This window comes from Microcaecilia unicolor, chromosome 7 (assembly GCF_901765095.1).
Source record: "Microcaecilia unicolor chromosome 7, aMicUni1.1, whole genome shotgun sequence".
NCBI lineage: Eukaryota > Metazoa > Chordata > Amphibia > Gymnophiona > Siphonopidae > Microcaecilia > Microcaecilia unicolor.
The window spans coordinates 34,263,100-34,288,372 of record NC_044037.1 but is presented as its reverse complement, the minus strand read 5'-3'; the positions used below and the strand labels follow the sequence as shown (position 1 = coordinate 34,288,372).

The 25,273-nt window shown below is 42.5% G+C and overlaps 1 protein-coding gene across 1 annotated transcript in view; it reads left to right on the top strand.

Annotated features, from left to right (window-relative positions):
* The window catches only part of AFF2 (AF4/FMR2 family member 2), a 572,314-nt gene that overhangs the window by 544,429 nt on the left and 2,612 nt on the right, over nt 1-25,273 (top strand). The window contains exon 21 of the mRNA XM_030209863.1: nt 11,776-11,990. Coding sequence (XP_030065723.1) covers nt 11,776-11,990 — 215 coding nt within the window. The remainder of the gene's footprint in view (nt 1-11,775; nt 11,991-25,273) is intronic.

Here is a 25,273-nt window from a genome sequence, read left to right as displayed (position 1 = left end):
TAGATTCAGGTTCATTGGCACACATCAGGAATCCTATACTTTGTCCCAATTAAGCGGCTGCCTCAAATAAATGAAGTTGTCAGGCGATCATGAGAAATGAGTACAGTACAAGCAGAAAATAAAAGTAAAATTTGTCATTTATTCTGGAACACAACTCAGAAAACACAAAAGTTGTACACAACCCAGATGATTAAAAAGCAAAAGTTGCAATGCACTGATAAATATTCATTGACAACAGTATTCATTTTGGCACTCGAGTAATCTCTCTGCCTATTGGCGTTTTGACTGGTGTTTGGCATGTGTTTTTTCAATTGTTGAAGCAAGCCAATTTTGTCTTCAAGGGTTAGATCTTTCTAGGAATTTTTAATGCACACACCACAGGCGGAACATGGCACACCCCACAGTAGCACATGTGTGCAAACCAAGCTGCCCATTTATACTTAATGGGAAAGTGATGCGTGATGTTCTATGGATGCTACTGGTCCAGTTAAATGAGGCGGTGTTCCAAATAAGCAAAACTTATAATTGTGCTTTGTTTTTGTTCTCCTGGGTTTGGACCAACTGCTCCAATTAACCAATATCCTGATTATCTGGAATCTACTGTATCTGTAATGAGGCCAATTTTAATAGGCGTCACTGTGCTGGGATGTGCCCTGTTCATAGTAGGATATAGTTGTGCAGTCACTTTGGGGGCCTTTTACTAAGGTGCACCAAAACATGGCCTGCGTAGACGTGTGTCTGCGCGCAGGTCCATTTTTCAGCGCACCTGCAAAAAAGGTGGGTTTTTTTTTTTGACGAATATGGATGTGCGGCAAAATGAAAATTGACACGTGTCCACTTTGGGCCTGAGACCTTACCGCCACCCATTCACTTAGCGGTAAGGTCTCACGCGTTAACCAGGTGGTAATCGTCAGCGCACATACAATGCTGATTACTGCCTGGTTAACGCCGGAACATTTCCAGCACGCGTAGTGGGCATGTGTAAAAAATGAAATTACCGCCCGGGCCACACGGTAGCTGGGTAGTAGTTCTGAATTGGCCCGCGTGGGGCGTTTGTTGGCTCCTACGCGGCTTAGCAAAAAGGCCCCTTTGTCCCCTTGGCTATATGGAATAATGTTCTAGCTCTCCAATCAGGACAGGACCCCTCCCAAAAATATATTTAAACTATCTGTTATGGGGCCACAAAACTATGACAGACAAGTCACAGAGGGAACACTGTGGGGTCCTGCTGCACATATGCTTTCAGGCCTGCACTATCCCATTTTAGTGACTGAGATTTGGACTGAAAACTTTGTAGTGCAACTAAAGTATTTTTTCTCTTATACATCTGGTTGTGGTTAATATTTAATTAGTTTGAATGATATTTCAATATTGTTTTAAATCAGCCTGCTCTAGACTGGTGAACAATATGCAGACACAGGTGTCTCATTACTGATATCTCTTAAGTGTGTTACTCAGGAGTCACATTTATGGGTTTTGCAGCTGTTAAGCCAAAATAAAGTGAGTTTTAAAAAAAATATATATCCTTATAGTATCAAAATTAGTATTTAAAATTGCATGTGTAAGCCTAAAATCTTTTGGTGGGCCCCAGAGCTTTCTCGTGTCCACTGTGTGGCCCTTTACATGAAGAAGGTTGGCAACCCCTGTTGAAGTGATATATTTACGGGAAACGCCTAGTGATTTCCACAAAATACCTCAGGAACAGAACATCATCCTACTCTGACACAGTGGCGTAGCTAAGTGGGGCCACAGGGGCCTGGGCCTCCCCCAATTTCCTCTCTGAGCCCCTGGTTTTGCTGGCAGGGGGTCCCCAACCCCCACCATCTGAAGCCTTGTCTAGCGCCGGTCTCTGGCCCTGCTCTGTCTTCCCCTCATGTCCGGCACGCTCCTTTTAGTGAAACTGAGCATGCTCAATTATGACTAACAAATGCTCAGTTTCACTAAAAGGAGCATGCCGGACATGAGGGGAAACTAGAGCAGGGCAGGCAACGTGGTGGCGCCGCAGACCGGTGCCAGACAAGGCTTCAGCTGACGTGGGTTGGGGACCCCACCAGCCAAAGTATTTGCTGCGGCAGTGGGTGGGGAGCGGCAGGGTGGTGAGGTGGGCGGCACACCAAAATGTGTCCTCCCCCCCCCCCCCCCCCCCCACCTTGGGCTCTGGCCCCCTTCCACCGTAAGGTCTGGCTACGCCCCTGCTCTGACAGTTTCTAATTGCCAGTAGAAGATATTCTGTCAGAGTGTTCAGTGGAAACATAGTTCAGAGGTACGATTTTGCAAAGCACAATGAAGAATGTCTTAACTTAAAATCCCAAAGTACTTGATTTGTCTACGGTTAAGGATTCTTTATACTTGTCACATGCCTTATAATTTCAGTTATCTCTGCTCTTATCACCTCCTTTGGGAAAAGTTTCTGTATACCCTCAAACCTGTTTTTGTAAAGAAATCCTTGTTTTCCTCATTTCAAAATGTAGTTCGAACCCTTCACATCACAGTTCTTTCCACTGAAAAAAAATGTGTTTTTTTTTCCTAAAAATTATTTATACTTCTTTATCTATCTGAATGTATTTTATTTTTCAAGAATTTTTTTTTATTTATAACGCTTTATGTATATTCTTAAACATAAGGAAAAAAGTAAGACAATTCACAGAAACGTTATTCAAAAGACAAGTTAAAACTATAGGCCACATTATGGGATTCACTGTCTAGCCTCACAGACAAAAGAAAAAATAGTAAAAATTATCATCCTAAAATTCCCAACCATAATAAGAAGTTAAGTAACATTTTCTTGAAGAACAGGTTAATTATGAAGAAATACATTTTATAGAAGAGATGCAGTAGGGTATGAAAATGTATTGCCACTCAGAAAGTCAGCACTCTAGGAACTATGATTGGCTGGGGATGCAGGGGGAGTTTAGCTCAGTATTGCAGAAATATCAATATCAATCTATCATTTTAAATTTCATAGGCCTAATTTGAAGTGTGCAATGATTTTGTTGGTTTCAAACCACCCCTTGTGTGCTAGGGATTTGCATTTATTAATGTACATTCAGGGCCCCTTTTACTAAGCGGCGGTAAGCCCAATGCGGACTTACCACTCGCTAAACAGGAAGTACTGCCGGTCTACCACAGCAGCCCGTTGGTGCTTCCCACCCCTAGCGTGCCATAATATCCAGCGTTACATAAATATATTTATTTTTGCAGCACCGGGGCGTATCCGGTGGTAATCGGACAGTGCCACACGCTGCCCGGTTACCGCTGGGTTAGTGCGGGAGCCCTTACCGCCTTCTCAATGGGTGGTAGTAAGGGCTCTCCCTCAAAATGGCCACGTGGCAAGTGCTTTACTTGCCACGTGGCCATTTCCTGCAGGAAAGAGGGACTTCCCTTTTACCCACTGCGGTAAAAAGGGGCCTTGGCACGCACGAAAAACACATGCCGACGCCACGCTGCTCCTTGTGACTCTGGGCAAGTCACTTAACCCTCCATTGCCCCAGGTACAAATAAGTACATGTATGTACTATCAGGCTTATTTTTGAAATAGAAGAGCGCCCATCTTTCGACACAAATTGGGAGATGGGCGTCCTTCTCCCAGGGTTGCCCAAATCGGCATAATCAAAAGCCAATTTTGGGCGTCCTCAACTACTTTCCATCGCAAGGTCGACCAAAGTTCACGGAGGCGTCGGAAGCATAGCGAAGGCGGGACTGGGGCGTGCCTAACACATGGGCGTCCTCAACCGATAATGGAAAAAAGAAGCGTGTCCCTGACGGGCAACTTTACTTGGTCCATTTTTTCTTGCGACCAAGCTTCAAAAAGGTGCCCGAACTGACCAGATGACCACTGGAGGGAATCAGGGATCACCTCCCCTTACTCCCCCAGTAGTCACTAACCCCCTCCCACCCTAAAAGAAAACTTTACAAATATTTTTTGCCAGCCTCAAATGTCATACTCAGCTCCCTGACAGCAGTATGCAGGTCCCTGGAGCAGTTTTAATGGGTGCAGGGCACTTCAGGCAGGCGGACCCAGGCCCATCCCCCCACTACCTGTTACACTTGTGGTGGTAAATGTGAGCCCTCCAAAACCCACCACAAACCCACTGTACCCACATCTAGGTGCCCCCCTTCATCCCTAAGGGCTATGGTAGTGGCGTACAGTTGTGGGTAGTGGGGTTTGGGGGGCTCAGCACCCAAGGTAAGGTAGCTATGCACCTGGGAGCATTTTCTGAAGTCCACTGCAGTCCCCGGTGGTGTCCTGGCATGTCAGGGGGACCAGTGCACTACGAATGCTGGCTCCTCCCACGATCAAATGGCTTGGATTTGGTCGTTTCTGAGATGAGTGTCCTCAGTTTCCATTATCACCGAAAATCTGGGACGACCATCTCTAAGGTCGACCTAAATATTGAGATTTGGGCGTCCCCGGCCATATTATCGAAACGAAAGTTGGCCGCCCGTCTTGTTTCGATAATACGGGTTTCCCCACCCCTTCGCGGGGACGTCCTGTAAGAATGTCCTCAGGAAAACTTGGGCGCCCCATTCGATTATGCCCCTCCACGTAAACCAATGTGAATGTACTTGCAAAAACCACAGAAAGCTGGTATATCAAGTCCCATTCCCTTTCCCTATAAAGTGAGAAATTTTGGCTAAAAAGCGCATTAAAAAACAGAGTTGTGTTATCTATGAGACTGAAAAATTAAGCCCCCCCCCCCCACCCCCGATGGCAGCACGATGTCTTCTCTGCCAGCTCACAGCTTATTTATTTTATTTGTTGCATTTGTATCCCACATTTTCCCACCTCTTTGCAGGCTCAATGTGGCTTACAGTACATCATGAGTAATGGAAATACATGAGGAAGTATACATTTAGTGATAACAGAATAATTTTGGGTAACATGATAATGATAGAAGATGATAGTATTTTAACAAGCAAACATAAAAAGAAATATATAAAAATTATATAAGAAAGTATACATTTAGTGATAGCAAAACGATCTTGGGTAGCATGATAATGAAAAAACATGTTAATATTTTGGCAAGTAGATATTATGGAGGCAGTTCTGGATATGTGTACAGGAGTTCATATTTGTTGATCATTGTTGTATACCTTGTTAAAGAGATGAGTCTTCAGTAGAATTCGGAAGTTAGCTAGTTCATAGATCGTTTTTAAATTGCGCGGCAGTGCATTCCAGAATTGTGTGCTCAGGTAAGAAAAGGTTGACGCATGTGTTAGTTTGTATTTGAGACCTTTACAGTTTGGGAAGTGAAGATTAAGGAATGTGCGGGATGATTTTTTAGCATTCCTGGGTGGTAGGTCTATCAGGTCTGATATGTAGGCTGGTGTGTCTCCGTGAATAATTTTATGAACTAGGGTGCATATTTTGAACGTAATACGTTCTTTGAGTGGGAGCTAGTGCATCTTTTTTCGTAGGGGTTTAGCACTTTCATATTTTTGTTTTACCGAATACGAGTCTAGCCGCAGTGTTCCGAGCTGTCTGAAGTTTCTTAATTATTTGCTCTTTGCAGCCAGCGTAGAGTGCATTGCAGTAATCTAGGTGGCTGAGTACCATTGATTGTACCAGGTTGCGGAAGATGGTTCTTGGGAAGAAAGGTCTTACTCTTTTTAATTTCCACATTGAATGGAACATCTTCTTGGTTGTGTTTTTCACGTGACTCTCAAGTGTTAGGTGTCGATCGATGGTAACTGCAAGAATTTTTAGGGTGTCCGAAATTGGAAGATTCAGTTTTGGTGTGTCAATGGTGGTGAATTTATCATTTCATCCCCTTATCCCTATCGCTATATACCTTCCAAAGTATCTTCTATAGAGACGGCAGTGCAGTGATCCTCCTAGTTTGCCTGCTTCCTGCCCTTGAATACTCTTTCTTATTCATCCTAAGTTGAGTCAGAAGGGGCGGTACAGACCAGCGAGAGTGCTCTGGGGCAGGAAGCAGGCAACCTAGGAGGATCGCTTTACTGCCACGGCTCTAAAGAAGATACTTTGGAATGTACATCAAGGGGTTGAGGGCTGAACAGGGAGGGAGCAATTTTGGACCTTGGAGGTGGGAGGGAAGGAGAGAGAGGTGCTGGCCTGAGGGAGTACAGGAGCCTCGGCTTATATTAGGGTCACATAATTTTTGTTTATTTTTAGTTGCAAAACTGCCCTCAACTTGTGCATGACGTCAACTTGTAGTTGAGTATATACAGTAATTTGATTGGCACAAGTTTAAAATTCCAACATATTTAATATTTTTTATTAAAATGAATAAGGTAAACAATCTGAAGCCTTGTCTAGCGCCGGTCTCTGGCCCTGCTCTGTCTTCCCCTCATGTCCGGCACGCTCCTTTTAGTGAAACTGAGCATGCTCAATTATGACTAACAAATGCTCAGTTTCACTAAAAGGAGCATGCCGGACATGAGGGGAAACTAGAGCAGGGCAGGCAACGTGGTGGCGCCGCAGACCGGTGCCAGACAAGGCTTCAGCTGACGTGGGTTGGGGACCCCACCAGCCAAAGTATTTGCTGCGGCAGTGGGTGGGGAGCGGCAGGGTGGTGAGGTGGGCGGCACACCAAAATGTGTCCTCCCCCTCCCCCCCACCCCCACCTTGGGCTCTGGCCCCCTTCCACCGTAAGGTCTGGCTACGCCCCTGCTCTGACAGTTTTCTAATTGCCAGTAGAAGATATTCTGTCAGAGTGTTCAGTGGAAACATAGTTCAGAGGTACGATTTTGCAAAGCACAATGAAGAATGTCTTAACTTAAAATCCCAAAGTACTTGATTTGTCTACGGTTAAGGATTCTTTATACTTGTCACATGCCTTATAATTTCAGTTATCTCTGCTCTTATCACCTCCTTTGGGAAAAGTTTCTGTATACCCTCAAACCTGTTTTTGTAAAGAAATCCTTGTTTTCCTCATTTCAAAATGTAGTTCGAACCCTTCACATCACAGTTCTTTCCACTGAAAAAAATGTGTTTTTTTTTCCTAAAAATTATTTATACTTCTTTATCTATCTGAATGTATTTTATTTTTCAAGAATTTTTTTTTATTTATAACGCTTTATGTATATTCTTAAACATAAGGAAAAAAGTAAGACAATTCACAGAAACGTTATTCAAAAGACAAGTTAAAACTATAGGCCACATTATGGGATTCACTGTCTAGCCTCACAGACAAAAGAAAAAATAGTAAAATTATCATCCTAAAATTCCCAACCATAATAAGAAGTTAAGTAACATTTTCTTGAAGAACAGGTTAATTATGAAGAAATACATTTTATAGAAGAGATGCAGTAGGGTATGAAAATGTATTGCCACTCAGAAAGTCAGCACTCTAGGAACTATGATTGGCTGGGGATGCAGGGGGAGTTTAGCTCAGTATTGCAGAAATATCAATATCAATCTATCATTTTAAATTTCATAGGCCTAATTTGAAGTGTGCAATGATTTTGTTGGTTTCAAACCACCCCTTGTGTGCTAGGGATTTGCATTTATTAATGTACATTCAGGGCCCCTTTTACTAAGCGGCGGTAAGCCCAATGCGGACTTACCACTCGCTAAACAGGAAGTACTGCCGGTCTACCACAGCAGCCCGTTGGTGCTTCCCACCCCTAGCGTGCCATAATATCCAGCGTTACATAAATATATTTATTTTTGCAGCACCGGGGCGTATCCGGTGGTAATCGGACAGTGCCACACGCTGCCCGGTTACCGCTGGGTTAGTGCGGGAGCCCTTACCGCCTTCTCAATGGGTGGTAGTAAGGGCTCTCCCTCAAATGGCCACGTGGCAAGTGCTTTACTTGCCACGTGGCCATTTCCTGCAGGAAAGAGGGACTTCCCTTTTACCCACTGCGGTAAAAAGGGGCCTTGGCACGCACGAAAAACACATGCCGACGCCACGCTGCTCCTTGTGACTCTGGGCAAGTCACTTAACCCTCCATTGCCCCAGGTACAAATAAGTACATGTATGTACTATCAGGCTTATTTTTGAAATAGAAGAGCGCCCATCTTTCGACACAAATTGGGAGATGGGCGTCCTTCTCCCAGGGTTGCCCAAATCGGCATAATCAAAAGCCAATTTTGGGCGTCCTCAACTACTTTCCATCGCAAGGTCGACCAAAGTTCACGGAGGCGTCGGAAGCATAGCGAAGGCGGGACTGGGGCGTGCCTAACACATGGGCGTCCTCAACCGATAATGGAAAAAAGAAGCGTGTCCCTGACGGGCAACTTTACTTGGTCCATTTTTTCTTGCGACCAAGCTTCAAAAAGGTGCCCGAACTGACCAGATGACCACTGGAGGGAATCAGGGATCACCTCCCCTTACTCCCCCAGTAGTCACTAACCCCCTCCCACCCTAAAAGAAAACTTTACAAATATTTTTTGCCAGCCTCAAATGTCATACTCAGCTCCCTGACAGCAGTATGCAGGTCCCTGGAGCAGTTTTAATGGGTGCAGGGCACTTCAGGCAGGCGGACCCAGGCCCATCCCCCCACTACCTGTTACACTTGTGGTGGTAAATGTGAGCCCTCCAAAACCCACCACAAACCCACTGTACCCACATCTAGGTGCCCCCCTTCATCCCTAAGGGCTATGGTAGTGGCGTACAGTTGTGGGTAGTGGGGTTTGGGGGGCTCAGCACCCAAGGTAAGGTAGCTATGCACCTGGGAGCATTTTCTGAAGTCCACTGCAGTCCCCGGTTGGTGTCCTGGCATGTCAGGGGGACCAGTGCACTACGAATGCTGGCTCCTCCCACGATCAAATGGCTTGGATTTGGTCGTTTCTGAGATGAGTGTCCTCAGTTTCCATTATCACCGAAAATCTGGGACGACCATCTCTAAGGTCGACCTAAATATTGAGATTTGGGCGTCCCCGGCCATATTATCGAAACGAAAGTTGGCCGCCCGTCTTGTTTCGATAATACGGGTTTCCCCACCCCTTCGCGGGGACGTCCTGTAAGAATGTCCTCAGGAAAACTTGGGCGCCCCATTCGATTATGCCCCTCCACGTAAACCAATGTGAATGTACTTGCAAAAACCACAGAAAGCTGGTATATCAAGTCCCATTCCCTTTCCCTATAAAGTGAGAAATTTTGGCTAAAAAGCGCATTAAAAAACAGAGTTGTGTTATCTATGAGACTGAAAAATTAAGCCCCCCCCCCCCACCCCCGATGGCAGCACGATGTCTTCTCTGCCAGCTCACAGCTTATTTATTTTATTTGTTGCATTTGTATCCCACATTTTCCCACCTCTTTGCAGGCTCAATGTGGCTTACAGTACATCATGAGTAATGGAAATACATGAGGAAGTATACATTTAGTGATAACAGAATAATTTTGGGTAACATGATAATGATAGAAGATGATAGTATTTTAACAAGCAAACATAAAAAGAAATATATAAAAATTATATAAGAAAGTATACATTTAGTGATAGCAAAACGATCTTGGGTAGCATGATAATGAAAAAACATGTTAATATTTTGGCAAGTAGATATTATGGAGGCAGTTCTGGATATGTGTACAGGAGTTCATATTTGTTGATCATTGTTGTATACCTTGTTAAAGAGATGAGTCTTCAGTAGAATTCGGAAGTTAGCTAGTTCATAGATCGTTTTTAAATTGCGCGGCAGTGCATTCCAGAATTGTGTGCTCAGGTAAGAAAAGGTTGACGCATGTGTTAGTTTGTATTTGAGACCTTTACAGTTTGGGAAGTGAAGATTAAGGAATGTGCGGGATGATTTTTTAGCATTCCTGGGTGGTAGGTCTATCAGGTCTGATATGTAGGCTGGTGTGTCTCCGTGAATAATTTTATGAACTAGGGTGCATATTTTGAACGTAATACGTTCTTTGAGTGGGAGCTAGTGCATCTTTTTTCGTAGGGGTTTAGCACTTTCATATTTTTGTTTTACCGAATACGAGTCTAGCCGCAGTGTTCCGAGCTGTCTGAAGTTTCTTAATTATTTGCTCTTTGCAGCCAGCGTAGAGTGCATTGCAGTAATCTAGGTGGCTGAGTACCATTGATTGTACCAGGTTGCGGAAGATGGTTCTTGGGAAGAAAGGTCTTACTCTTTTTAATTTCCACATTGAATGGAACATCTTCTTGGTTGTGTTTTTCACGTGACTCTCAAGTGTTAGGTGTCGATCGATGGTAACTGCAAGAATTTTTAGGGTGTCCGAAATTGGAAGATTCAGTTTTGGTGTGTCAATGGTGGTGAATTTATCATTTCATCCCCTTATCCCTATCGCTATATACCTTCCAAAGTATCTTCTATAGAGACGGCAGTGCAGTGATCCTCCTAGTTTGCCTGCTTCCTGCCCTTGAATACTCTTTCTTATTCATCCTAAGTTGAGTCAGAAGGGGCGGTACAGACCAGCGAGAGTGCTCTGGGGCAGGAAGCAGGCAACCTAGGAGGATCGCTTTACTGCCACGGCTCTAAAGAAGATACTTTGGAATGTACATCAAGGGGTTGAGGGCTGAACAGGGAGGGAGCAATTTTGGACCTTGGAGGTGGGAGGGAAGGAGAGAGAGGTGCTGGCCTGAGGGAGTACAGGAGCCTCGGCTTATATTAGGGTCACATAATTTTTGTTTATTTTTAGTTGCAAAACTGCCCTCAACTTGTGCATGACGTCAACTTGTAGTTGAGTATATACAGTAATTTGATTGGCACAAGTTTAAAATTCCAACATATTTAATATTTTTTATTAAAATGAATAAGGTAAACAAACTGGAAAAAAAATTGGAAAATGAGGGGATCCTAAACGAACTAAAATGAACCATAATCTTTTACCCTATGTACATTCCTATTGTGTACATGTTCATATTAGAAAATTATAATATACTCTGGCTCAGCACATTCTCAGTTGGAGGGAAAAAGAAAAAGCAAACCATCATAAATAGTCACCAGTGAGTTGTTTTGAATGAGTTGTATAGAGGAAGTTGCTTAGGTACTGTTGTAAAATCATTCTAAAGCTACATTCTTCACACAATAGTAGATGATGGCAGATAAAGCCCTAATTGGTTCATCCAGTCTGCTCAACAGTCACATTCCCAATCTAGCAATGTTATTAATTATATTTGTCTTGCTAAACTCAATTGTAAGCTCTTTGAGCAGGGACAGTCTTTCTTCTATGTTTGTGCAGCGCTGCGTACGCCTTGTAGTGCTATAGAAATGCTAAATAGTAGTAGTAGTAGTAGTAACTTTAAGGTATCCTCCCTTCCCCCACTGAGTTATACAATACCCACAATCATAGTCTATGATTTGAATGTGGTATAAAATAAAATATGTATACTTCATCCTGATCTATCTCCTGTGTGTGGAACATAGATCGTAGAAGACCTCCCAGCACTGGTCATACTTCCCAACTATTGGAGTCATTGTTGAAATTCACTCTGCCCATCTTGATCTGTCATGCCATGTATGGGACACGGTCCGTAAAAGTCTGCCCAGCAATGGCAGCACTTCCCTACTGCTGGAATTGCTGACAAATCATCACTCCCGCTTATCACGTTAGGCTTTATTTGGATACTCTCCTATTTCTGTTTAAGGATCCGCTGTGTTTATCTCAGGTGTGTTTGAATTCCATTGCCGTTTTTGTCCCCATCACCTCTACCAGGAGGACATTCCAGGCATCCATCACCCTCTCCATGAAAAACTATTTCCTGATGTTATTTCTGAGTCTACCACCCTGCAAGCTCAATTCATGTCTTCTAGTTGATTCCTTTAGGCATCAGAAGAAAAAGATGTGAACTTTTCAGTGTTTTTCTTTACAGAATTAGAATTGTTCTTTGTTGTTACAGGAACACAGAAACACCGTCTCCCATGTCTTTGAGTCCATCTCCTGTCAGTTCTGCTGGTAGCAACAGCGGCCCTATAGGTTCCTCCGCTACTGGCACTATAAGCATCCCACAGCGCATCCACCATATGGCTGCCAGTCACGTCAACATCACCAATAATGTGTTGCGGAGTTACGAGCACTGGGATATGGCTGACAAACTGATGAAAGAGAACAAAGGTATGTGGTGTACGGTTCCTTTCTTCAAAAGGCAAAATTTGGTTTTGTCCCAAAGTTTCCAACAAGAGGGGAGCAGTAGCATGTGCAGATAGGTCTTATTCGTTGGATCTCTTTATTGTACTCATTATCAAAAACACTGGGAAAGAATAAGATGGAAATTCACTTGTATGTATTCAAGGTGTGCTAATGGATTTAGCGTATGCTAAATGCCTCGTAGCCCATTGTATACTTATGGGCTGCATAGCAGACTAATTTTGTTAGCGTGCGCTAAATCCATTAATGCACCGTAGTAAAAGAACCCCTCAGTTTGTTAATGTGCCTTGAAACATCGTAGGGGTCCTTTTGCAAAGGCTCGCTAGCATAAATTTAGGAGCATAACCTTTATAAGAATAAGGCCCTAGGCGCTGAATGATATTCTATAACGGGTTTTCCGGGATCAGCGCCCTTTATAGAATAAAACACAACGCTGGGATCTGCTCCCAACTTGAGTGTGAGGGGTTACCCCAACTGAAACCAGGTGTAAATCCACACTATTCTATAACACTGCGTGCATTTTACGGAAACGCCCCTGACCCACCTTTGCCCCTCCTATGGACTCACCCCTTTGTATATCCGAGCGGAAACACTTAGGCGCATGTGTTTCCACGTGGATCTGCCGTTTCGGCCCCATTTCACCACCTTGCATCCATTAGAATGCTTCAGCGCGGAAGTAGCACCTAATGTTCAGCGCCATATATAGAATGTCCCCGTTAATGTTTAGACGCAAGCTCTTATTCCGGCCGTAGAGCTGATGTGTTTCTGCCTAAGCTGCGGTTAAAAAGGGCCCCGTGCTAGCAGCGGGGGCAATTTTTGCCACACAGGGTGGCCCTTTCTACCACATCGGTTAAAAAAGGCTGAAAATAGCCATGGCCATGTGGTAAGATTGCTTTCACCATGTGGCCGTGTAAGGGGGAGCACTTACCCCCACCCGTTGAGGTGGCGGCAAGGGCGTCCGCACTAACCTGGTGGTATCCGAATAGTGCTCAGCGCTGCCCAATTTCCGCCATGCTAAAAATTATAGCCCTATTTTCCCCAGCATAGGAAACAGTGCATGCGGGAGCTGGAACTACCATTGCTGCCCACGATGGGCCGGCGGTAGCTCCAGATTAGCATGCTTTAAGCCCACAGGCTTACCGCTGCTTTGTAAAAAAGCCACTAAGTACTGCAGATACAGGCATAAGTATTCTGTATGTTACATATATAAGTTTGCGCCCTGTCCAGACTCCACCACGTGAAGACCCATTGCAAATACATTCTGTGTAAGTTAAGGGGTATTTTTCAGAATAGCGCTTAGGCGGAATTTTGGCAATTACATGCATATGTGCACAAGGGATGTGCATTTCCCATATTGAATTTTGTCTTTCTTTCCCAACATGATAGGAAGAAAACCAAAATTATGATTTTTATTTTAATGTGTCATTAATAGTGCAGATTCTTCCAAAAGGGTGTGTACTTTTCAAAAAGCTGTGCACTTTTTGCAAAGCGTTCACACTGTTTGTGAAAAGGGTTCACTCTTTCCTGATAGTGCACATGTGTGCATGCCATTGTGTCCACACAGATAGTGAGCATGTTCATGCATACACTATTGCAACTGGAACAGGTAATTAGGGAATGTACACTAATTACCTGTTCCAGTGCAACTGAAGCTTTTACTTCCTCATTGCCTGTAAATGGTTTCATCCCTGTGTGCATTCTCTGATGCCATGTGACGCTTTCTTTCCAACCAAAGCTTTTACCACATTCAGGACATGTAAATGGTTTCACTCCTGTGTGTATTCCATGTTGCATTGTGAGGTTTACCTTCTGACCAAAGCTTTTACCAAACTCTATACATGCAAACGGTTTCTCTCCCGTGTGGACTTTCTGATGCACTTTGAGATTTACATTACAACCAAAGCTTTTACCACACTTAGAACATGTGAATGATTTCACTCTATTGTGGATTTTCTTATGTATTTTGTGCATTTTGCATTTGCATGTTTTTTGTTTGAAAATGGACCAAAAAATAAAACATCCAAATCACAAAACGTTTTTCCAAATAGCATTTTCAAAAGGAAATGACCTTTTCTGATTTTGGACATTTTACAAAAATGGAAGCCCAGATCAGATATATTCCATGCATTAAAAAAGGTGGAAGGAAGGCCAAAGAACAGCTGACACGGTTAAAACGTGAGGTGAAGGAAGCTATTAGAGTCAAAAGAAAATCCTTCAGAAAATGGAAGAAGGATCTGACTGAAAATTGGTATGATTTGAGTTGTGAGCCCTTGGACCATCGTCGGGGGACCAACTACGGCAGACGGAGTACCTCAGAGCCAAGCCCCTGAAATAGTGACCCAGGGACAAGGAGGTGCAAAAGGGTCTAGGGGTAGGATCCCCTCCAAGGTAAGTAAGATCTCAGGAACCCACTCACACTGAAGCTAGAAGGTTATCTCAGGAACCCACACTCATTGAAGTTGGAAGGTGTCTCTGGAACCCACATACACAGAAACTGGAAGGCATCTCAGGAACCCACTCACACTGAAACTGGAAGGCATCTCAGGAACCCACGCAGACTGAAGCTAGAAGGCATCTCAGGAACCCACTCACACTGAAGCTGGAAGGCATCTCAGGAACCCACGCAGATTGAAGCTGGAAGGTGTCTCAGAAATCCACTCACACTGAAGCTGGAGCTGCAGGCAAAGCCAGGGGCGTCCACAGTCTCACCATGAACAGGATCCAAAAGACGCAGAGGCCACAGTGAAGGTCCGGGAGGGTGTTAAATGTGTCTCAAAGTGCGACATCATCGTCGTCCACCCACTCCCGCTAGATGTCCTGCGCTTCCAGCAGCAGAAGAGCAGTCCGTCGGGTTCACAGCTGAAGAGTCAGGGTAGGACCATGACAAAAATATTAGGAAACATCATAAGGAATAGCAAGTCAAATGCAAAACGCTGATAAAGAAGGCAAAGGGAGACTTTGAAAAGAAGATTGCGTTGGAGACAAAAAGACATATTGAGAACTTTTTTTAGGTATATTAGAAGGAAGAAGCTGGTAAAAGAATCAGTTGGACTGCTGATGACCAAGGGGTAAAAGGGGCACTCAGGGAAGACAAGGTCTTAGTGGAGAGATTAAATGAATTATTGCTTCAGTCTTCACCGAGAAAAATGTGAGGGAGAGATACCGGTGGTGCCAGAAATGGTATTCAGTGCTGATGAGTCAGAGAACCTGAATCAAATATCTGTAAACCTGGAAGATGTAATGGGGCAATTTGACAAATTAAAGAGTAGCAAATCACCTGGACTGGATGGTATTCATCCCAGAGTACTGATAGAATTGAAAAATTAACTTGCAGAGCTACTGTTAGAAATATGTAATTTATCTTTAAAATCTGGAATGGTGTCGGAAGACTGGAGAGTGGCCAATATAACATCATTTTTTCAAAAGGGTTCCAGAGGTGAACCAGGAAATTATAGACCAGTGAGTCTGACATTGGTGCCAGGCAAAATGATAGAAACTATTATAAGGAACAAAACTACAGAGCATATATATAGGCATGGGTTGATGAGCCAAATCCAACATGGATTTAGTCATGGGAAATCTTGCCTCACCAATCTACTACATTTCTTTGAAGGGGTGAATAAACCTGTGGATAAAGGTGAGCCCGTCGATATTGTGTATCTGAATTTCAAAAGGCATTTGAAAAAGTACCCATGATTGACTCCTGAGGAAATTAAAAAGTCTTGGGATATAAGGTAATGTCCGATTGTGGATGAAGAACTGGTTAAAAGATAGGAAACAGAGAGTACGGTTATATGGTCAGTATTCTCAATGGAGAAGGGGTAGATAGGGGTCTGTGCTGGGACCACTGGTTTTCAACAAATTTATAAATGATCCAGAGATGGAAATAACTAGTGAGATAATTACATTTTATGACGACACAAAGTTAGTCAAAGTTGTTAAGTCGCAACAAGATTGTGAAAAATTGCAAGAGAACCTTATAAGACTGGGAGACTGGGTATCCAAATGGCAGATGATGTTTAATGTGAGCAACTGCAAAGTGATGAATGTGAGAAAAAGGAACCCAAACTATAGCTACACGATTCAAGGTTCCACATTAGGAGTCACTGCCCAGGAAAAGGATCTTGGTGTCATCATTGATGATATGTTGAAACCCTCTGCTCAGTGTGCAGCGGCAGCTAAGAAAGCAAATAGAATGTTAAGAATTATTAAGAAAGGAATGGAAAACAAAAATAAAAATGTTATGTCTTTGTATTGCTCCATGGTGCGACCGCACCTTGAATGCTGTGTGCAGTTCTGGTCATCACATCTCAAAAAACATATAGCAGAATTAGAGAAGGTACAGCGAAGGGTGATGAAAATGATAAAGGGGATGGGATGACTTCCCTATGAGGAAAGAGGGCTCTTCAGCTTGGAGAAGAGACAGCAGAGGGGAGATATGATAGATGTCTATAAAATACTGAGTGGAGCAGAATGGGTAGACTTTAATTGCATGTTTACTCTTGCCAAAAATACTAGGCCTAGAGGGCACGCAATGAAGCTATTTAGTAAATTTATAAAGAAACCAGAGAAAATATTTCAGTGCTCAATGTAGTAAAAGCAGTTAGCTTAGCGGGGTTTAAAAAGGCTTGGATAATTTCCTAAAGGAAAAGTCCATAAGCCGTTATTAAAGTGAACTTGGGAAAATCCACTGCTTTTTTTCTGGGATAAGCAGCATAAAATCTATTTTACTATTTTGAGATCTTGTCAGGTACTTATGACCTGGATAGGTCACTGTTAGAAACATGATACTGGGTTTGATTAACCTTTGGTCTGTCCCAGTATAGCAGTGCTTATGTTCTTATGATTGAGAAATTTAAATATTTCCATAGCACTGGAGGCAGGTCTCTTTCAACTGAAAGGAAGCTCTGGAACGAGAAGGGATAAGATAAAGTTAAAAGGGGATAGACTAGAGGTAATCTAAGGAAATACTTCTTTATGGAAAGGGTTGTGGATGCATGGAATGACCTTCTGGTAAAGGTGGTAGAGACAAAGACTGTATCTGAATTCAAGAAAACATGGGACCAGCATGTGGGATCTCTTAGGGGGAGGATATAGATAGGCAAACTGGATGGGCTATATAACTTTTATCTATCACTATTTTCTATGTCTCAGTGCCCATGGCAGCTCCTTGTTGCCTCAGACAAGTCACTTAATTCTCCATGCCATAGATCCAATACTGAGCAGGTCCCCACCCTTTATGTTGGGCAGCAGTAACACAGTGCTGTCTCACACTGCACAAAAAATGACAATGGCAAACCACACCTGTATCATGCTAAATAAATCAAGAGGGGTGAAGGGATGTCCCTCATTTTATGATCACCAGGTGTTGTTTCAACTGGATCTGGAAGTGAGATTTAATTTCAAATATAATTTCAAAAGTGGATAATTGTATTTGTATATTTGTATGTGTGAGGGGGCAGGTTGTAGCATTTAAGCAAATGTAAACGAATCCCTGGAATATTAAAATCTTATTAGACGTTAATCCGTGTTGTGTCCTTGACTGAAACACTACTGAGTCAATATTCAGAAGCACTTCTTCAGATAGCAGCACCCACTAACCAAATAAGAACCACTGACCAAGCTGTACCTATTGTACACCACCTTGCGTGTATCTGTTCATAGAGGTGGTGAATAAATCCCAAGAAATAAGTAAGCAATAAATATTCAGAGGACCTATCTGGATAGTGTACATAAGTGTTGCCATATTGGGACAGACTGAAGGTCCATCAAGCCCAGCATCCTGTTTCCAACAGTAGCCAATGCAGGTCACAAGTACCTGGCTATATCCCCAGAACTGTACAATACATTTTATGCTGCTTATCCTAGAAATAAGCAGTGGATTTTTCCCAAGTCCATCTTAATAATGGTCTATGGACTTTTCCTTTAGGAAGCCATCCAAACCTTTTTTTTAAACCCTGCTAAGCTAACTGCTTTTACTACATTCTCTGACAACGAATTCCAGAGTCTAATTACACATTGAGTGAAGAAACATGATCTCTAATTCGTTTTAAATGTACTAGTTTGTAGCTTCATTTCGTGTCTCTCTCTAGTCCTAGTATAATGCCAGTGTTGTCCCAGAACTTATTTGTATAGCAGGGATATTCAGTCCACTATCCAGAAAAAGCTGCCCTAAATTATTCCAACAGAGGACTGAATCTCCCTGCTATCTAGATAAATTCTGGCACTGGCTGTGTCTCTTTTCAGATAATGGCTCTGGCTAATTGGATATTTTTTTTTTTTTACAACTGTAGCTAACTTTAAAAAAAATTTGCTGACCACAGCAGCTGATTAGGGACCTGTACATTGACAAAACATTACACTGGCTAGTCTAACTCTTCCTTGTCTTATCTCTTCCAATTTATTCACATTAACCTATCACCACTGTGGTAACATATTAGAGTAATACCTTTTCAAATCTTCTTTAAATCTTTTTCACTGGCAATAAACTTGGAACTTTGATACTACAATTAGTTATGATAATCCTGTAATTAGCACTGCTTTGTAGTGGTGTTAAATATCTCACTAGATACTGAATCTAAGCAGCTCTGACATTGATTCAACACAAATAAAGTATTACCTATGACCTTTTCAGCGCACACAGGCTAGGATTGAATATTCAGGTGATTAACCAAGTTCTTTTTTTTTTTTTTTTGAATTCTGTTGTTTTTCGGAAATATTTCTTTATTATTATTATTATTATTATTATTATTAAAGCTATCATTCTATGCATGTAACAGAGGCTTTTATCGATTCTAACAAAGAAAGCAGTGTACTACAGTGCATTCAGGGGGTGTTTTACTAAGGCGCGCTCACATTTTTTTGGCATGCGCTAAAATTGGGCGCGCACCAGGGGCGTAGCCAGACTTCGGTGGGAAGGGGGTCCAGAGCCCGAGGTGAGGGGGCCCTTTTTAGCCCCCCCCCCCCCCCGGTGCTGCCGACACCCCCCTGCCATTGCTGACCCCCCATGCCGCCACCAACTTTGACCCCCCCCACGCCGACGACCCTCTCGACCCCCCTCCTGCCGCCAACCCTCTACCGCCATCGCCGTCGCCTACCTTTGCTGGCGGGGGACCCCAACCCCCACCAGCCGAGGTCCTCTTTTTCCTTCGTTCTGTTTCTGAGTCTGTTTCTGTGCAGGACGTCAGACTCACAGAAACAGAATGAAGCCTTGCGATCTGCAGGGCTTCGTTCTGTTTCTGTGAGTCTGACGTCCTGCGTGTTGTATGTGCAGGACATCTGACTCACAGAAACAGAACGACAGAAGTAGAGGACCTCGGCTGGCAGGGGTTGGGGTCCCCCGCCAGCAAAGGTAGCAGACGGCGACGGCGAGTTGACGGCGGGAGGGGGGATCTAGAGGGTCGTCGGCAGGGGGGTCCAGGGCCAAATCTATGGGGGCCCAGGCCCCCGTGGCCCCACGTAGCTACGCCCCTGGCGCGCGCTAAACATCTGGGATGCCCATAGGAATGCACTGCCGTCTCTAACATTTAGTGTGCGCCCAATTTTAGCACGTGACAAAAATATGAGCGCGCCTAAGAAAAAGACCCCCTAATATTGGTTGTTAACACATCTTTCAGGCAGTTTTTAATGTGAGTGTTATCTCTCACAAAATATCAGAGTTAAGATCCAATGTAGTAAAGGCCTTAAACTTGGAATTTCATGAGGGATTTCAATAAATGACTCCCAAAATTGTGCAGCAAAAAAATTGAGCGTGCCCTTTATAGAATAGCGTTTGCGCAGATCCAGCACCTTACTTTCGGGTTCCATAATTATGTTTACTAAAAGCAGGTGTAAATGCCGGTACTCAACTTAGATGCGCTTCGGGAGACTTCTGTAATTCCGCACTCAACGTTTTGAAACGCCTACAGCACACCCTCTGGCACCGAGCCTTGTAGAATAGCACGCAGCCAGCTGCGCATACAAATTGTAATTGATGCCAGTTAACTGTTGTAATTGTTGTTAGCGCCTAATTATTGCTAATTAAGGGACCCTTTTACAAAGGTGTGTAAGGGCCTATGCGTGTCCAGCGTTACTGCCCGGCTACCATGTGCCCTGGCAGTAATTCCAAATTTGACACACGCTAAAAACACGTAATAGAAAATATTTTCTATTTTCTACCGTGGGACGCCTACCCGCGGTAACCGGCAGTTGGCGAGCGCTACGTGCTTACCGCCTAGGTAGCGCATGAGACTGTACCGTTAAGCCAATGGGTGGCAGTAAGGTCTCAGGCTGAAAATGGATGCACGCTGGTTTTCATTTTGCTGCTCGTTCGTTTTCGGCCCCATTAAAATAATCCCTTTTTTCCAGACGTGGTGCAATAAGGGTCTGTCGCGTGCCAAAAGCACGCGCCCTCACTGCCACAGGCCAGTTTTTGTCACGCCTTTGTAAAAGGGCCCCATAGGGCTTACTGATCAGTTAAGTGGGGCACGTGCCCAAATTTCAGCGTGCAACTTTGGGTGCCATATATAGAATCGGGGGTAATCTTAAAAATGAGCGTGCTAGTTTATACAATTAGGGGGGTGGGGTAACTCTATAAAGCGGGGGTTAATATTTACACTGATAATGTAACCAACAAACCACACAAATATGCACCATGTTGTGAATAGATAAAAGTGAACTTCAACACACTCAGAGTGGAGGAGTGGCCTAGTGGTTAGGGTGGTAGACTTTGGTCCTAGGGAACTGAGGAACTGAGTTTGATTCCCACTTCAGGCACAGGCAGCTCCTTGTGACTCTGGGCAAGTCACTTAACCCTCCATTGCCCCATGTAAGCCGCATTGAGCTTGCCATGAGTGGGAAAGCGCAGGGTACAAATATAACAAAAATAAAATAGATACTATTGGAGATTCTACATGGAATGTTGCTACTATGGGAGATTCTACATGGAATGTTGCTATTCCACTAGCAACATTCCATGTTGAAGGCTGCGCAGGCTTCTGTTTCTGTGAGTCTGACGTCCTGCAGAAGCCTGCGCGGCCACATTGGTGATCTGCAAGGGCTTCTACATGTAGAATCTCAAATAGTAGCAACAGTGGAAGAGTGGCCTAGTGGTTAGGGTAGTGGACTTAGGTCCTGAGGAACTGAGTTTGATTCCCACTTCAGGCACAGGCAGCTCCTTGTGACTCTGGGCAAGTCACTTAACCCTCCATTGCCCCATATAAGCCACATTGAGCCTGCAATGAGTGGGAAAGCGTGGGGTACAAATGTAAGAAAACAAAATATGGGAGTTAAAAGGGACATCAGTTACTGCAATGAAAGAAAAACTACACTGAAAACGTTGGTACAAATGGAATCGAAACGTAGCTGGCGTAGTGAAGGAACATATAATAAACTGGAGAAAGATGAACGTAAGGACCTTGGGGGAGGAGGCATGAGGAATTAAATGCTGTGTAAGGTAAAGAGGCGAGTTCAAGTGGTAAATTTTATGAGGGAAAATGAGAGTTTTGAAAGTTATACTATGAGCAACAGGGAGCCGATATTCCTCCATAAGTAGTGGTGTAACATGATCATATCTTTTGGAATTTGATAGCATACTTCCAGGCAGTATAATGGATTACCCAACTAATGGCACCCGAATCACATTCCTGGGTGTGGTTGACCCTCTTTAGGCCTAATTATGTGTGGCTGCCTTTTCTGACTAATTAATTTTGTATGCTGCTTTGTTCTGTCTTATGGGTTGAATGTGACTGCTTGTATTATCCTATCCGATCTGCCTGTTGTGAAGGCTTTGTTTTCTTTTAATTGTACCGTTGTTTTTATTGTGAACCGCCTAGTTGTTTTTCTAGGCCTTTGTGCGGTATATCAAATGTCCATAATAAATAAATAAATGGAGTTCTCTCACTGTTTTTTTTTTCCGTCTGTAAAGCACCTTGACCTGCTTGACAGATAAGTGCGAATAAACTAAAATTTATTTTTGTTACATTTGTACCCCGTGCTTTCCAACTCATGGCAGGCTCAATGTGGCTTACATGGGGCAATGGAGGGTTAAGTGACTTGCCCAGAGTCACAAGGAGCTGCCTGTGCCTGAAGTGGGAATCGAACTCAGTTCCTCAGGACCAATGTCCACCACCCTAACCACTAGGCCACTCCTCCACTCATACCCAGGAGCACGTTGCTCTGGTCAGTGGGGCTAATTTACAACTGCACACATAAATGAAATGGGTGCGTAGATTATTGATGGGGAGAAATGAAAAAATAGACTTTTACTTCAGCAGATTTAGCCCATACGCAGCAGAGCTTTAGAAGTGTTAACTCCCATTTTTTTGTTCTCTCTCTCTCTCTCTCTTTCACACAGACTCTTGAATAAAAGATTCAATTACTCTCTCTTCTTTAACTTCCAAACAAAAATGATGTTTACTTACAGTTTCTTCAGATAACTATTTACATCATACTTGCAGTAGACATGGTAAAACTACTGAATACAAAAATTTTGTCAGTTGGTTATCATACAGCTTGAAGAGAGATTGCTAACACCATCTTATGCTGACACAGACTGACTCACTCTCAGAGCAACTAGAGTGACTCAGACACACCCACAAGACATTACACTATATCCAATGACATCATAGCTCATAGAATTGTTGACAGTTAATGCATGCAGCACTTGTCTTTCACATATTCCTACATACCCCTTCACATGCATTATTGTCCAACAATTCAATTCTTATATATTTATTTATATACATACAGTCCTAGCTTTTCTCGTAGATTTTCAAAATTTCTTACAGCTAGCGGTTTCGTCAAGATATCAGCAATCATTTGGTCAGTTTGTTTATATTGCATTATTACTCCTTGCCTTGACAATTCTCTGACATTATGGAATTTTGTTGCAATATGTTTTGTTCTAGACTGTACCCTGTCATTTATTGACAACCTTATACAGCTTTGATTGTCTTCAAAAATCTGTATCGGTCTCTGCTGTTCTATACCAAAATCTGTACACAGTTTTTTTATCCACATTAGTTCACGACATGCTTCAGACACAGCAACATATTCTGCTTCTGTGGATGATAAACTTACAATGGTTTGTTTATGACTTGCCCATGAAATAGATGTTTTTCCATACATAAACACATACCCACTTGTGGATTTGTAATCTGAATGATCTCCAGCCCAATCAGAATCACAGTAACAAATCAATTTCTGATTACTATTTACCAGAATCACCAATTTACAGTCAATTGTACCTTTCAAATATCTTACCACTCTTTTTACAGCAGTCCAGTCAGTCTTAGTAGGCTTGTTCACTCTTCTACTTAAAATTCCTACAGCATTCACTATATCAACTCTGTAAGTGGTAGTTAGATACAAAAGTTTTCCTATTGCAGATCTGTATAGAATGTTATCTGGTAATGGTTCCCTTTCAGTTTCATCCCTCTGAAAATCTGTGGTCATAGGTGAACCTACTGAGTGTGCTTCCTGCATACCCATACTTTCAATAAGATCATTAATCTTTTGTTTCTGACTTATTAAATAAGAACCATCTTTCTGTTTTTCAATATTCATACCCAAATAGTATGACACATTTCCAAGTTCAGTTATTTCAACATTCTGATTTAAACACTTTACAATGTCTTTATACTCTTTTTCACTTTCACTTGCTATAAGCAAATCATCTACAAATGCTAAAATGTACACACAAAGACCTTCTTTTTGTCTAGTATACAAGCATTTATCTGCTTCTCCTTGCTTAAAATCTAAATCAGTTAACATTTCATGCATTTTCTCATTCCAGCATTTTGCACTTTGCTTTAAACCATATAAACCTTTGTTCAGTTTACACACTAAATGACTGTTATTTGTATCTATGAAACCTTCTGGTTGTTTCATATACAAGTCTTCAGATATATCTCCATGAAAAAATGCTGTTTTAACATCTATGTGTTTCACTTGCATTTTCTTTGATGCAGCTATGCTTAGGAGAGTTCTGATTGTTGTGTGTTAGGAGAGTTCTGATTGTTGTGTGTTTCACTACTGGTGCAAATACTTCATCATAATCTTCACCATATTTTTGAAGATAACCTTTTGCTACCAGTCTGGCTTTATACGTATCTTTCTACTTGTCCTTGTGCATTTCTTTTCAACTTAAATACCCACTTGCATCCTATGGCCTTTTTGCCATGGGGTAATTCAGTTAAGTTCCATGTTTTGTTTTTATGCAACGCGTCGATTTCATCTTGTGCAGCTTTTTTCCATTCTTCTGCTTCTTTTTCAGACATTTGATCAATTTCATCCCAAGTTAAAGGTTCTTGTGCATCATCAGAAGTTGTTAAATAAGATAGTCTTTGGGGTGGATTACCTCGATTTTCTCTGGATGAGCGTCTGACATTTTGTTGGTCTGACCTCTCCATGTCATCTGAGATCGAGATTCTATCTCCAATCATTTCCCCTTCATCAGTGGTACTGTCTTCAGTATAAACACTTTCTGTATCTATTTCATTTTCCTGTTCCTCATTAGAATCAGAAAAATTATTATCAGACAATTCTGGTATGTTAGTGTTTATAATCACCGGGATATTGATTATTGGTTTCTTTTCATATTCTGGATGATAAGGTTCATTTGGAATTTTCCAGTCTTTATCAATTTTTTTTATTTTCATCAAAATATGTGATGTGTTTTACACCAACAAATCCAGTGTTTAGATTCAGAATTCTATAACCTTTGTGACCTGAATCATAGCCCACTAGAATTCCTTTTTCTGTTGTGGAATCCAGCTTATGTCTCTTCTGTTTCGGCACATGAGCATATGCTGTACTTCCAAATATTCTTATATGTGACAGATTTGGCTTTTTACTATGCCACATTTCATGTGGGGTGCGATCAGTCCCTTTTGTAGGTAGTCTGTTCTGTAGGTATACTGCTGTGAGAATTGCTTCTCCCCATAATCTCTTTGGAAGATTACTATCAGATAGCATACATCTTGTCATTTCTACAAGCGATCTGAACTTTCTTTCAGCTACAGAATTTTGTTCTGGTGTATATGCAACTGTCTTTATGTGCTGAATACCTTCTTGTTCTAGAAATGTTTGTATGGTATGTGAAGTAAACTCACCACCGTTGTCAGTCTGTAGAATCTTTGGTTTTTTATCAAATTTATTGCTTACCAAGGCTACAAACTTCTTTAACATATCAGCAACTTGATTCTTTTCTTTTAATAGATAGGCCATACAGTATCTAGAGAAATCATCCACAAATATTAATGCTTATTTGT